Source organism: Stylophora pistillata, chromosome 8, assembly GCF_964205215.1.
Source record: "Stylophora pistillata chromosome 8, jaStyPist1.2, whole genome shotgun sequence".
Lineage (NCBI taxonomy): Eukaryota > Metazoa > Cnidaria > Anthozoa > Scleractinia > Pocilloporidae > Stylophora > Stylophora pistillata.
The window spans coordinates 227,601-243,631 of NC_142526.1; the positions used below are offsets into that span (position 1 = coordinate 227,601).

General features: G+C 37.8%; 1 protein-coding gene across 2 annotated transcripts; it reads right to left on the reverse strand.

The window, feature by feature from the left end:
- Positions 1–852: 852 nt before the first annotated feature.
- LOC111332016 (uncharacterized) lies at positions 853–15,971 on the reverse strand. 2 transcript variants are annotated; one of them, XM_088730694.1, is made up of 13 exons: positions 15,087–15,971; positions 13,345–13,464; positions 13,099–13,201; positions 12,149–12,260; positions 10,743–11,019; positions 10,049–10,177; positions 9,125–9,224; positions 8,071–8,143; positions 6,879–7,427; positions 4,873–6,346; positions 3,510–3,759; positions 1,790–1,817; positions 853–1,459 (listed from the first exon to the last, which is right to left on the reverse strand). In XM_088730694.1, the coding sequence occupies exons 1-13, from the start codon at positions 15,587–15,589 to the stop codon at positions 1,140–1,142; spliced, it is 4,038 nt and encodes a 1,345-aa protein (XP_088586820.1). In that variant the 5' UTR covers positions 15,590–15,971; the 3' UTR covers positions 853–1,139. The 2 variants fall into 2 exon arrangements, with proteins under 2 accessions (XP_088586820.1, XP_088586821.1); XM_088730695.1 differs by lacking the exon at positions 15,087–15,971 and adding an exon at positions 14,902–15,025.
- Positions 15,972–16,031: the final 60 nt, after the last annotated feature.

The following is a 16,031-nucleotide window of genomic DNA, read 5'->3' on the forward strand; positions in this document are numbered from 1 at the left end:
CACGAATGTGATTCTTCATTAAATACATCGCGACAATTCCTTTCAATTTCGGAAGGCAAAGCATTATTGATCACACATCTCCATGTCAAAGTCGGGGTATAGTTATAACCACCTCTGGATAACTGCTGTTGCAAGCGTGATGACCCCATCGGTTCAGAAAGGAAACTGACTGTTTAACTAGCCGTGTAGTCGAGACAGACATTAATATGATATTTAAAGATTTAGCCTGCGTCTGCGTATTAGTCTCAGAAAGTAATTTTGAGATTACAGCCGAGGCAGTAACAAATGCTAAGAGATAAGCAAATCAATGAATCGGCAAATTCAGACGAAACGCGACAAGGTAGACGATCCTAACAGGCGGAAGGTAAACCAGTCAAGAAGGCAATCCTACGACCCCAGGGTCCAGTTGTATAAAGGGAGGAGAACGCTATCCAACGGATAAATTGCTATCCAGCGGATAAACATAGGAAAAGGTACTGCACTATCCACCGGATAGAGATTTATACAGTGGATAGCGTTATTCAATCTTCGAACAACCAGGGCCAGATCGAGAGGGCAACTCTATCGGTAAAATCTTCTGCCATTATTAGTAATTTGATAAAAGAGAAAAATTAAAAATTTTAATTTAACTTTTCTAGCGTTTAATACTTGATTTGTGAGTAAGGCTAGCAGAAGAGAAGTTCCTTTGATCTGTTTTACTTGATTCGTTCTCCTGTTTCGATCTGGAGTTCATCACTATGTCTCCCACGTTTAAATTATGTATGTTTATCATACTTTGAGCCTACAGTATCTTCAAGATGGAGACTACATGTTACAGAGAACATTGGATTTTCACTAAGTTGAGGCAATTCGTGTAATTAAACTTCGGAGAGAGAGGACAGTGTATCATATTGAACTAAAATCAATATCAAACGATTTGCACCTCAACCCACCATAATTTATTCTGTGACATTCTATTGTCGTTGGCCTCACAAACAAACATGGATCACAATGAGTAAATATGCGTTTTAAAGAATGCTGCAATGACGTCTATCCTCAAAACTCAGCCTATTCAGTTTAACAAACCGAGAGTGGTTTAGCGTTGTCTGTACATTTATCGACAACGGTAAATTGACCCATCAGATTGCGACATTAGTGTATTAAACACTGCTCTCCATCACTCCCTGTGATTTCAAGCAGTACTGCGTACAGAGATCTTCCGTGTCTGGGTCTACTTCCATCAGCATTTTCCACGCCATTCCAAGAGCACTATATGTCGCACTGGTTCCCTGTGCCCCCTTCCATGTATGAAGTGTGGCATAGCACTTATCAAATAAGTTTGTCTTATCGTTATCAATTTGTTGTCGCTCTTTTTCGCTCAGCAGGATGCGGCACAATTGCTCCCACTTGTTTCCAACATCACGCGCCAGGAGAAGAAGATCATCAGCAGACACCACACCAGGTTTAAATTGCAGCTGGGCTGTTAGGACGAGAACACTAAGTTTATTAAAACAACTAAGGTGATTCAATCGTTACACTCGAAAAAGGTGAGTAAGTCATCTTATTAACAACAAGGGACTTGAAAAGAATATTGATATTCAGTTGAATCACAAAATTCATACTGTCAATTGTAACGGAATTAAAACATTCTAGAATTACTGTGGCTAACTTTGAGTGACACAAATTCAAGGAAAACGAGCACTTTTCAATTGTCATTAATCGCGGCTTTATGAAATCTTATCCACGCAAAGTGAGCGAGACAGCTCTACAGAAGCTACGATAATTAATTGCTAAATACAAAATGATTTACCTGGATCCTGATCTGTGCAGCGTAGATGCTATTGAAGAAAAATAAAGAAATTCATCAAACCCAGATCTGCATAAGGAAAATGAACAGGCTTTCAGGTAACACATTTTTTATCCAATCAACATAATCCATCTTCTTGTAACTCATAACTGTTCAGCAGAAAAGGAAGTCTGCCTAACGGTGACCAAGCCACCGACTGTATAAACTAGGATGACTTATGATCAGTACGCCTTCCAAGACTAAGATTATGCAATCAACCAACCAATCGAAGTCACCGAGTCATTCACTATATACATATATCAATTATTCAATAAACGAATTCATACATTTATTCAATAAGCTACCTAATGACATTTTTTAATGAAAAAGCTACAGAGAGCATCTAAGTTAGAGTGACTTTGGAAAACTGTTCGTCTTGATGATGTTTTCGTAAAATCGTAAAATGTGTAACTTGATAGGCGAATGAAAAAGTCATACGGTCCACTCTAATAATAAGACCTTACTTAAGGTGGCTCGTACCGGTTTTCATCTTTTTGATGGTTTGTAACTTTGAAAGAATACAACAGAAAGACTGACCAAGGCCAGTTGAACACTTTTACGGGGTTGAATTACGTAATCATTGGTTATCCAATGATTACGTGTCATTTCGTCACTAGCAGTTTCCATGGCAACGCTTTCAAAGGCTTATTCAGACGCATTTTTTAGCTTGTGGCTTAAATAATTCGAAAACTAACCCGGTGACCCCCTGATTTTTTTCAGTGATTGCTTTTGGCACTTGAAAAGGAAAATGCACAAAGATTTTTAAAAAATTCTACGGAGCGGAATTTCAGAAAATCTACAAAAAGGGCAATTTTCACACATCGCAAATTTCCTTCCGTAGAATTTTCTAGTTTTTTTTCCTGGTTATTCCTTTCGACGTTATCATCATATTGGAACAATAAAAAGAAGGGGTCACCGGACTTGTTTTCATGCAATAGCTTTCGTGAGTTTAGCAATTTCCACGCGCGTTCTCGCGCATTTAAAAATCTGGATTCTTTAAGATCGACATTTGCTCATGATCTGTTTTAGCTACCGCTGACAATTGCGTGTGCTCGCGCGAGCACCTACGATCTGATGTTTACAGACGTTTACTGCTAAGAAAATCATTAAACAGCCGTCAAAGACAGCCTCCCGAACTCATCTTATAAATCCTACACATGACTTCTGGCTATATCATATTATTTTTCTTGAAGTTTCAAAGTCTTCTTCCACTTCAGGTAGATTATCCTTCACTTGAGTTCTTCTTTTTTCGCCGTCGCAAGATTTCATATCGGTTGAATATTTCTTTTAAATGTGAAGTGAAGCAACCTTTACTTCTCCGAAAATCGTCTTCGTTATCTTAGTTTCTATCTCCTGCATTCACAGTGGCCGCTTAACACATCAAATACAAGCTCTTAGGTAAACTTCTCACATAAGTAGAAAAAAATCCTCGCGCCGCCATCTTTGTTTTAAATTTTCGTCTTTTAATCTCGCGCTTCTTTCGCACGTTTCTCTCGCGCGTGACGCAAGGGTGATCTGTTCCCCGCGCGAGGAAACTGGTACGAGCCACCCTAAGTCTCCTAATCTTTTTTCGCACTCACCCCTCACCACTACCCCCTTCCACACGCACTCACACACACACACCCTCTTCGATCACATTCCCTCAGCCTAGTTTGGTCAGTTGAATTGTTTAAAGTTCTCATACCTTGACCCAAGGCTTAAGTTTGTCTTCGCTTAGTGGCCTGTAGGTTCTGTCACATCTCAGAGGCTTTGATACTAAAGGAATGAAGTGCGAACAGTCAGGATGAGAACAGGGGCGAGTATGGTGCCATGAACAGCCCTCGGGATCTTCCACTTCAGTTAAACAGAGGTCACATCGAGCACACAGCTCCCATCGCATGGAGTGTAACCACGGACACTGCACACGAAGGGACTCCAGGACACTTTCTACAACACTGGAGAATAAAGCAAGTTTGGCTAAGTAAATATGTATCATTTTATCGCCAACGCATGCGTAGACCTACAACGAGACGTTTTGGCTGACGTTACTTCTGTTCAACGCTCACTATAAGATACGTGCGTGTAGTTTGAGTGTTTGTAGAAACACTTGACTCATTTCCTATTCTGGGCTACTGACTCAGTATAAAATTCTCTTTACTCACTCTTTCAACCAAGTCAATTCTTTCAAAAGCTCCTCTGCATCAGTTCAAACAGAATGCGAGGAGCTACTGTCGTTTTGCCAGTATTTTATATCACTCTGCCTGATTAACACCGTAACATAATCTTATTTCAAATGTTCCATCAACATAAAAACTGGATAGGGAGACTCATCTAAACTTCCTGATTTCACTGTTACTTTTAATGTTTGAACAAATTAACAAGTACATATGATGCACGATCCTCGCAGTAGATAGCGCTATTTAAGCAATAGCGAAAATCAGACCTGAAAAAAATCAGGCCTGTACGGGACTCGAACCACTGACCTCTGCGATACTAGTGCAGCGCTCTACCAATTGAGCTAACCAGCCAACCGGGAGCAGGCCGTTAAGTTGATTCGTAATAAACCCGTGAAAGTGATAAATCAGATACAATGAAATATATGAAGTTCATATATTTCATTGTATCTTCATATCGTAATAAACCCGTGAAAGTGATAAATGAGATACAATGAAATATATGAAGTTCATATATTTCATTGTAACTTCATATATGAAGTTCATATAGCGCTATCTACTGCGAGGATCGTGCATCATATGTATCTAATACCGTAATAAACCCGTGAAAGTGATAAATGAGATACAATGAAATATATGAAGTTCATATATTTCATTGTAACTTCATATATGAAGTTCATATAGCGCTATCTACTGCGAGGATCGTGCATCATATGTATCTAATACCGCAGTACAAAATATATAAACTTCATATATTTCATTGTATCTCAAATTAACAAGTGTTGGTTAGGTTAGGGTTAGAACCGATTTTAGTCAATAAACTTTTCGCTACTGCGCTGAACAACATCGAAATTGTGTGATTCCAAATGAAATTTATTTACATAAAACACTAACCTGCAGATATGTTTGCTGATGGAAGCCGTTTCTCGTCCAACCTCACACTTCCCTTCAAACAACAGATGAATTGCTATGACACTCTTGAAGCAAGCTATCGTCAAATTGTAGTTGCTTTTCTGGCCGAGAAAAAATCGAGCTGCGTTTGCAAAAAGCTTCGGAGGTGTGGCAGGACACTTGGGAGAAATTTGTTGACCAAACAAGGCCAGAAATCTGCAAAACAAGCCATAGGGAACATATCCTGAGGAAAATTGAATGTAAATTGGGGCAAGCTTCCCTTGACCAATCAGTCCAGATATCTCTCCGTCTGGTTTAGCCGTAAACATCGAGGGAACAAGATACACCTCTTTGCCATTTTGCTCATTCCAGCGACAGATGAGGTTACACTTTTCCATGATTGAAAGTAACGTTTCTTGGGGGAATTGAAGGTCAAGTTTCTTACATGTATAGTTAATAAGTTCTTTGGACAAGATCCCATCTTCAGCAAGAATGCGGCGTTTCTCCCGAATTTGAATTAAATCCTTCTTGCTTGGGACACTTTTGAGAATTTCGCAGAATACATTGATCAGCCATTGCGGGTCGAGTATCACCAGGCTGTTGGACAGATTCGACTCGTGACTGAAGTAAAGAACTGCACCGCAGTCGCACAAAAAATGCAACAATTCCTCACTGTCCTCTTCCACTTCGAACTGGCAAATTTTGTTAGAAATTTCCCTGAATTCCATTTTGGTGATGTGCTTGTATCCTTTGCTGGCTAAGCGATGAAGTAATTTCTCAACGCGGAGCCATTGTAGAGGAATGAGTTGTTTGGTGTGAGGCAACGTTGACGCCACCGAGATAATTTTCTCTCTGAGTCTTTGGACATTTTGATCCTCACGTTCGAAAGGCTGTCCAGCACGAGTGTTGTCGACAACAAATTTGTCGTCGACAATGTGGAATGAAAAGGCCTTCCCTTCAAAACTCTTGAGGATATTATTCATGGCATCCCATGGATCTCCAGTCACTTTATCGACATGAGTACCAACCAAGATGACCGGAGGCTGGGCACAACTTTGTATATCTAAGGCATTAAGGGTTGGGTCCTGAAAAGAGTGAACCAAATCCATCCACTTCATGAGATGATCGAGACTAGACTCGCTCTTTGTTGCCGTCCTGAAACCTGGCTTTTCCGTTTGCTTTGCATTGTCGTCTGCCTTTTCGAACAGGTCTTTGCTCAAGTCAGACACAAGTAGATACACAGCTTCACGCGACATAAAGATGGGATGTAAGGCGTGATAGAGGGATTGGCCAGCAAAATCCCAGATCACTGGCCATATCTGATCTGCACCAACCGAGTGATTGTCTTCTTTAAGAATACGTTCTACCAAGGTCATGATCTCCTGTGACAGATCACGGAAAGGTTCGGGGTCTCTAGCAAACACTTCATCTTGAAAGATTGGTGAAGTGGGTTCCAGAAGGGGATTTTTCCCCTCCGCTAATTAATAAAAAAAAAAAAAAAAACATATGAAAAGCAATTTGAGTCAAACAACTCTCAGTTCACGTCAAAATGATGGTACAATAACTTAAATTGTTCACTTTCACCAAATACAGACATCTAGATACAAAATAATTACGTACCTTGTATTTAAGCTCAATAATACAAGGTTAACTTGGTACTGGACCGTCTTAATTGAGTCAACACTCTAGGGTTCTTAAAGGGGTTAAATTGATATTCATTGGATACAATTAGGGGTTGGAGAACCAATCCACACTGTCCTCCGAACAGGGATCTTTCCGGACCGGAGTTATACAAAGACGTTTCACGTTGTTACTCTAGATTTGACAGTTACTGCAGGGGACAGGAAAGCTACCTTCGTGCAGCTGACCCAGGATTACTGCTATTCGGGTTTAGGACACTAATGAGAATAGGCGGCTGTGTTATCTCTGACACGCCCGTATCTACCGATCAATTTAAGGTCTGATCTACAAAACTGAGCTTACATTCAACACCAACATTCAACACTTACGTTCAATATGTGGAAACGTGGGCGAGTCTCGAGAGCTCCTGTCACCACTTGATGAACTTCCGTAACCACTGGATGGAATACTGGTCCGTGTGTGATTTTTTTCAAAATTAAAATCATCTCCTTCGCTGTGCACCCCATTGGACAGACTTTGTCTATCTTCAGGTTTTTCATTGTGTACATCAGAAGTAGCAGATTTACTGGGTGACATGATTGGTTCGTCATGGTCTCTTGATAACTGCCTGGCCACCAACTGAGCACTCTTGTGATCAAACATAGTAATAGGTAGCTCATTAGAAATGGATTCTGGTTTCCATGGCCTCTTTCCGACCCTTAACAAAGGGGGGTCCATCTGCACACCTGCTGTTCTTGCCTCATCTCTGTTGAACTCGTCACCCTTAAGCGATCGTTTAACACTTGTCTTGCCTGCATGGTCTTGTCCAATCAGCATGACTCTCACACGAATATCGCATGTTTTACCGTGTTCTAAAGCTCTTCGGTAAGCCTCTTTGGCTTTGGGACCTCTTGCTAGAAAGGCAGGTGGAATGAGACCTGTGTGAGAGAAAAAATCCCCTTTAGCTCCGTTTTTAGCTCATTAACTTTAATTTTACAAAGTAATTACTGCTACTGTAGCTTGTAACTGTAGTGCTGTGCTGACAGGAAATTGGTTCAGTGAGTATACTAAGCCGGCATAGGAGATTTCACAGGCTGAAATTTTAGGTACCAACCCTTGGTCAACGCAGAGCAAATGGTAACGATCAAACAACTGCTTTCCGTCAATGCTGAGAGAGGTACAGGAAGGTTAAAGCCTATCTGAGAAAACTGGAAATCCGCTTTAATTTTCCATTAAAACTGAAAAAGTCACCCAGAAAACTGAAATCAAAATGAATTGAAGAGGCATTGACATCTCATTTTATTTTCTGTGCAGTTATTAACTTCAAGAGGATAATCAACTCATAACCAAATACATTCATTTTCAGAATAGTTATACTACTACTCAAACGTTCAGAGCAAGAATGAATGACTAAGAACAGGTGTATGATAAATCAAGCCTCTCCAACCATGCTCCTAAATGAGAACTAGGGTACTGCTAAACAAATTTCAAGAAAGGTTTTAAAAGTTATTAAAAGGAAAACAAGGCTGACATCTTTAAGAGAAATGATAGAGGGAAGATTTCTAAAGCAACAAGCCTTACCTCGCTGTTCTCTATTAAATTTCACAGGCTCAGTTAGAAGTGTTTGTAGAAGACCACTCTGGCATTTATAATGCTAAAAGATATGTAACATCATTCATTACTAAAGAATATAATTTTTTTAATCATTATCCAATAACTATTTAGTACTGATCATAAAGTATACATATCACTCTGTGCCTGAAGCTATTATCTTCAGCTGCATTTTAAGATAGTATCTTTCTTCTGACTTGTGAAAATAGCTTCTTTGACTTCATGAGATAATTATTTTCCTTTCCTTCACTAATTTTCATTACACTACTAGCGTCTTTTAATCCAGTAATACATTGTACGTGTACACGTAACTTAAACTGCCTAAAAAATGTTCATTTCACCTGTTTTTACCTAGTATTGCCCTCTGAGTTTTTTGAATATTTTTTTAATTTAATACCTGTAAGCCACAACACAGCAAAACTGACAATAGCAATCACTTTATACTCTGCAGAGCATCAAATATACAGCCCACTAAAAACGTTCCCCCGTTTTCTCAAATCTCCGCAATAAAGTGGCAGAAGATAAGCCATCTTCATCCTCATCATTCCTCAATCAATCAATCAATCAATCAATCAATCAATTACATTTTTGTATTTAGCTCGTAAACAACAAGTAGTTTACTCAAAACAACGGCTTGATCACTGGGAACAATATCTCCAACACAACCACTGACGTGACAGCTCTATTATTCGTTCACAGGCTCTTGTCCCATATTTTGCAGAAAAAATGCGAACTTTAATCGCATTTTAAAATGTGTTCTTGAAACGTTGTGACTTCCTTTTTTTCGCTGAAATACTTCTCATGACATATATTTTTGAATGTAAGAAAAAAAAAGGGGGATAAAATTTCGAGTCAAGTGCACTTTAAACAGTCAGTCATAGAACCCATGAAAAGTTAAATGTATACCAGTTGGCTATCAGGAATATGAGCAAACAATTACTATGACTAACAAATATTTAGACTTCCAAGTATTGTACATCATAGTGCTTCTCTGATAAACTTTTGGTGCCCCATTAGCACTCACCTCTACCAACTGAGACAGGCTGCCAAAGAACAATTTCTCTTCAATGTTGTAGGACTGATTCTTATAAGACACTCGATAGGACCTACGCCTGCCCTTAAACCTACAACCAAAACCACAAAAAACTTGCAAAGACATACAGCATGCAGGTGCCTGGGATCAGATTAGATGCCAGTGGCTCACAAAAATAATAATGGCCATATAAACAGGATGGTTGTATTAGTCCCACAAACAATAAAGGCCAGTTGTTTCTAGTAAGTAAAATTCTTCATTAATCAGTATTAAAATTCATTCACAAAAATCAGTCACTAGTTTTTGTTTTATGATTATACAATTTAAATTAAACACTTGCACCAAGTTACAATATTATAATGATCAAACATATTTCAAATCACAAGTTTAAATCAGTGAAACTGGAGGAACTGAGTATGCAGAACACAACTAAGGCATAGAGCAGGCATAACCTACAGCTGTACTTGCTTGGATGTATAGACCTTCACCATTCAGAACATACCGAGAAAACCTAATACAATCTACTTCAGAATAAATCAAAGTAAAGATTACTGATTGTGATTCCCTTTCATACAACATCAGCAGGTACAGTGGAATGAAAATTCTAGAGATATATGTGCACCCATGACCAAGAGAGACAATAGCAAGAGAGAGGTGTTCAACAGAAGACAACAGAGGAAAATGTACTAATGATTATCACAACTATTAGAAACCAACCTATTACAGCCAAACATACACATGTTTGTAAATGTAATGCAAAATACAATAGGGTACTTGTAACCAGTCAAAACTAATCAAACAAAGATGACAAGCAGTTAGCGGCCAAAAATAATGCTCCACATTCTTGGTGTAGACATTGTAAGATACTTATTACTTTTGATTTCCTATTATTATTATCATGGGTGAATAACTCACCAAACCAAAAGAGCATAATCTCCTGGAGAACTAGCACTATCTCTGATGAGGAACATTCCATCTGTAAATTGGCCCAGCTTCTTGACAACAGATTCTATTTCTTTCTCTGACATTTTGCCAACATACCAACTGAGTGGAAAAAAGAAGGAAAGAAACAATAATTCTCAATTATATCAAAGAGCTGGTGATATTAATAAATGTATGTTAACTTTGTATAAAAAGAAAACTTGTCAACAAGTTTAATACCTCACAGCTACTGTAGCTGCCCTTGAACTGGAACCTATGGTACCAATTAATTATTTCAAAATAATATAAATGTAGGTTGAGACAAGGAATAATGATTAGTGGGAAGGGTAGTGCAGATAATGTATCTTTTTTTTTCAAATTGGGACCAGACAAAATCATTTTTGTATCTTAGTACATAAAAAATAACAGAGACCTTGTTTGGTATATTAACAGAGCTGATCAAGACTATTTTTTTAAGGCTTTTAATAGTGGCACAGTAAACCCAACCCTACCATTGAACCTAACTACAATTATTCCCATCCCTCAGATTTGCATCAGATCCTCAAAAAAAGTGAACAGACCTTTTAATGTATGTACCTCAAAACCAACCCCTTAAAGTTTCTTCAATTCATTTAGGATTAACAGTACACTAACTATACCACAGACTATTTTAAATACATGTGCTTACTCTTCATTCCATGGGTGAACTTGGACATGAATAGTTGCATTGTTCAAAATATGATGGTCTCTCAGAGAAAAATTGTGCATCACCAATGCCTTGTCGTTAAGTCTTAATAACTGAGAGTCAACAGGCACTCCACTCAATTCTTCAACTTGTTTCTTCAAATGATCCACTTGATAGAAAGGACTTGTTAGAAGTGAGTAAGTATCTTGACCAACTATCACAGTAAGATTAATTTCTGAAACTGGATTTGTGTAAAGACTTCCTCTTTCTAGGTTATCATCTGAGGAGAATTAAAAAAAGAAAGAAGAAAGGTGTAAATGAAGATTATTCATGAAATCTTATACAAAGTTCTCATGAAACAAATTTAAAGTAGAAATTTTCACATCAGGATACCCATAATTTTAAGAACTTTGCCAAATGTGAACTTCTTTCATAAAGTAACATATATATTATACAAAAAAAACTGATTACAAACTTGAAAGCTTACTGAATCTTAGGAAAGACAACTCTTCACAACAGAATAAATAAGTCTTTTAAGCAAGAAAATCTGGCAGAAACATCAGTTATTGGTATTAATCATTTGTTTAACAGTGGGGGCAGTTGATGCTAACTCACATTTGCACATTACTAGCTAAGGCCTGAATTTTTTCAGGTCTGATTTTCACTAAATAAATGCTGAAATAGAGCTCTTTACTGCGAGGATCATGCACAAATACATTTCTATAACTGCAGTTCAGATATAAATTATGGATTTCATATATTCATTGTGTTTGATTTATCATCTTACGGATTTATGTCAAATTAAATTGATGACCTGCTCCCAGTTGGCTTGTTAGCTCAATTGGTAGAGCGCTGCACAAGTATCGCAGAGGTCAGTGGTTCGAATCCCATAGAGACCTGAATTTTTTCAGGTCTGATTTTCACTATTGCTTAAATAGTGCTCTTTACTGCGAGGATGGTGTACAAATATGTTTCTATAACCGCAGTTCAGATATATAGATTTCATATATTTGTTGTGGGTGAAAATACTGTAAGCAATTTATCCATTAATACTGTATAACCAACTTGCAGAAACACCAAATATCCCCACTCTATCCACACATGTTTGCAGAAAACACATAAAAGAATAAACAGTACCTCTGAATAAAGCCTTGAGCATCAGAGCTGTTACAAGATGTATATGTTGTAGTTCAATTTTATCCTTGTTTCAAATTTTATCTTCCTTTGTTTCAAACTCATTATCATAGGTTAACATGACCGAGAACAACAGAAAATAAAATTTGAAGTATAAAATTTAACTACAACATACACATGACTACTGGTATTTTGTGTCTCTTTACTACTTTGACTACTTTATTTCATTTCATTGGTCCAGGAGCACTATGACTCTGTGATCATGATTACAGTACCTTCCCCTGTACGCAGGGAGGAATCATCTGCACTTCCATTGGTGACCTCTTGTCTGCTTACAGGCTCCGTCAGTTTGATTGGCAAATGACATCCTGTGTTGTTTTGGTAGTACTACAGGTGAAAAATAAACAATGATACATCTGGCGCATCCACCCTTCATAAAGATATTTAATAAGAATTACTTTTCATGTCTCTTTCACTACTTCAATTGAAATATTATCTAAGTCTGCAAAATTTTTATTTAAGAATAGCCAACTGAGCCCTCAATCAGTCAAGTTTTATTCAAGCCAAAGAAAAAAATAATAATTTCAGACATGATTTGTTTTGCATTTAGTACAAAAAAAGTCCTTCTCCATAATGCAAGGTATGCTATCAAGAAAGACTATACTTACTGTTACTGAAGGGTGGCTAATTAATTGATGAGAAAATTTCAACTTACCAACCAACTGCCCTGTTTCAGCACAAAAAGCTGAGACTTTTTCCTACACTGCGTCAAATATACACCCTCTACACCTACACCGTGTCAAATATACACCCTCTTCTCTCACCCTTAACCTCTTGGGAGTTGTGCCTTTGTTGCTCAAGAGGTAAGTTGTCTACTCAATGCACCTTGCTACAGGTACACTGTTCTCTTTTTTATATAGTACTGAGTTTAGTGTATAGAGTACGTGTTAATTAGAAGATGTAAGTATGTACCATTTTTTAACCATGTATAATGTGAAGATGAGATCTTGTGAAAGTGAACTAAGGTACTTCATAAGTTATTAGTTGTTTATATCTTGTAGGATGTGAGTGAGTTGGAGTTGTAACAGGTGTGAATAAATGTGGTTTTTAACATACATGTAACCAGGAATTCACTGCACTGACAGCCCTGTAAATTTAAGTCTTTAACACTTAATTTGTGGTAGCTTTAATTGAAACTAGGTAATCTAAACTGTTTGATACTCACTTTCACCATGCTGGTGATGCTGTCAAAATATTCTTGATCATCAATTGTAAACTGCATTGTCTTGCTCCAGGACACCCTCCAGTGCCTCGTTTTTCCATCGATACTGCGACAATAAACAGTAGAACAACCCTGCTTTCAAAGTTGAAATAACTACAAAATCTATGAAGAGTTATGGGGTTCAAAAGTAATAAATTAAGGAGGGTAACTAACAATGGGGGGGCAGAATGCAGTACATGTCAAACTTACCGAACAAAAATGACATAATCTCCAGGATAATGTAAACTCTCTTTGATAAGGAATTGTCCACCAATTGCAGAAGACATGATCTGCTCTGCTTGGTCACAGGATATTTTCCCATGGAACCAGCTGTTTTGAAAGCCACAAAGAAAAGAAATCAAAAGAAACCACTACAGAAGGCATGTGCTTATACTGTGACTTATACAAAACTGCTCTTACCCTTTTTCCTTTTCATTATCCAAACTTTATACAAATTATTGCAACAGATTATTTAGTTAAGGTATGTTGTTGTGCCTACAACAAGTTCAACTTTCGTTTGGCTCAATGTTGAACCTTGCCTGACTTTTTTTTTAACAATTTTTTTTTATCTACTGTGAAGGATCGTGCATCATACGTATTTAATACCGCAGTTCAAAATATATGAACTTATTCATTGTATCTGATTTATCATCACGGGTTTATTACGAATCAACTTAACGGCCTGCTCTCAGTTGGCTTGTTAGCTCAATTGGTAGAGCGCTACACTAGTATTGCAGAGGTCAGTGGTTCGAATCCCGTACAGGCCTGATTTTTTTCAGGTCTGATTTTTGCTCTTGCACAAATAGCGCTATCTACTGCGAAGGATCATGCATCATACGTAAATTGAGTAATAGGCAAGAAAGATAGTAAGTTTTCAGCTTAGTAAAGAAATATAGAAAGATGTTTTGTGGAACAGGAGCGCAGAATCCTAAGCTCTGAGGTTCAATCCTTATAGAGACTCATAAGTTTTACTTTATCGCAGGCTTGTGACAAGACGGAATAGAACTCTCTCTCTGAATTAGATGAGTTGAATGAAAATGAATTTTCCCGTGATACATGACATGATACAAATTGTCAAACAAGTAATTAAGACACAAAAAAGTAACATGATGACATAATTTAAAAAATAAACTGCAGTGCTTGACAAGGATTTCTAGTCCTGAGAAAAGATAACACATGTGAAAAATACAATTTTTCAGGTGTGTTTGATATTGCCAGTCAGCTGCCAAGTCATGTCACTTGCCTTCCATGCCACTCTCTCATGTTGTTGAATAAATGGAAAACCTTCACCATTCTAAATTCAATGTTGTTTGTCACAATTTTCATGTATTATCGTTGCTAATATGCTGAAAAATTCATATTGCTTACTAACAGTAATGTTCAGAATTTCTCAGAAAGGGAAGAAAACCAAAAGACAAAAGAGAAACCAAAAGATAGTGTGGCATTTCTTGTGGTTGAGAAAGAAAATCAACAACTGGAAGGTTTGCTACAGGCAGATTTCGGCTGTTTACCTAAAAAGATTTATTCTGTCGGTAAGGACTAAGTCAATAACTGAGAATTTTGTAAATTGCCGTTTTGTAATGATTCAATGCATTTTCTCTCTGCAGCCCTATCAAGAAACTTACTTTACAACTTTTTTCAGGAATGGATCCTATTTTTTTTCAAAATGAAATAAAGATGAATGATCAACTGAATGAATGAATGAAAGTATGACCCAAGGAATGAATGAACAATTTTCACATGCAAGCTCATATCTGGTTGACTTACCGTGTCAGTAATTCAAACAATCATTATACATTATACTCATAGTTGACCATGTCAACATCCAAAAAAAAGGTTGATACCTTTCTAATCAATTGCAATAAATAAATGTACGATCTCATCTTGATTTCTCCGAAATTGACACTTAAGTAGATCACGTACTCTCTCATAACATAATTATTCAAACTTACCTTTCCTCATATGGATGAATTTGCACGAACACAACTGAACCACGATTGACACCAGATTCGTCCAAACTGTTAAAGGATTCCGCTAAGCACTTGTTCTTGAAAGACGAGTCTATACGCCGCAGAAACAGGCTGCGTACTGGAACACCAAGCATTGCCCGACTCGAAAGCTTTCTCCTCAGATCGTTGACTGTGGAAGATTGTCCTTCTTCCAGAGTTACCGTCAGAACTCTTCCTTTTCCGGTCACAGCATTAATATAAAATGAATTTATTGAGGTCAGCTCTTTGTAGGCCACATAAATGAGCGAGTCCGGTTTAATCAAATTTCCCACACTAATGCTACGACGATCGATCTCTTTGCCATTTCTTTTCTGCGAGAGACGTTGAGAGGCAGGGGAAATTCCAGTAGCTTTAGATATTATTTCCTTCAGCTTCTTGACAGTGTCTGAAGATTGCACTTCCACAGAAATTGTCTTTGCGTTCAATAAATTGACGTGTACACGCATGATGAACCCTTCTAAACTTCGACAAAACCCGAAGCAAATCTCAGTTGAATGCGTCAAATCACTTTTCACTGCTGTCTGGGTTTTTCAGTTATCTTTTTTGCTTCTTAGAAAGCACCTTCGTGATTTTAAGCGATGATAAGGGAAAAAACTTCGAAAAGAAACCGTCGACTTACCAAGGTTACTTTCCGCGTTTCCAATTACCGCACCTGAAGGAGTGATACCAAAATGACGTCAGCTTTCCGTTTCTGGGTAAACAACAAATACTTCCTGTGACCTTGACACGTACACTTAACGTTTTAATGCAGTTTGTCCCACTGGAAAATTCCCGGGAAAAAACGGAAATACTGAAAAGGTAGTCCGGTGGAAATTTTCCAGTGGAAAGTTTTTCACGGTCGTTTTCGCTACCAGACCCCTCTCGTATTTTTGCGTCAGTCAAAATGGC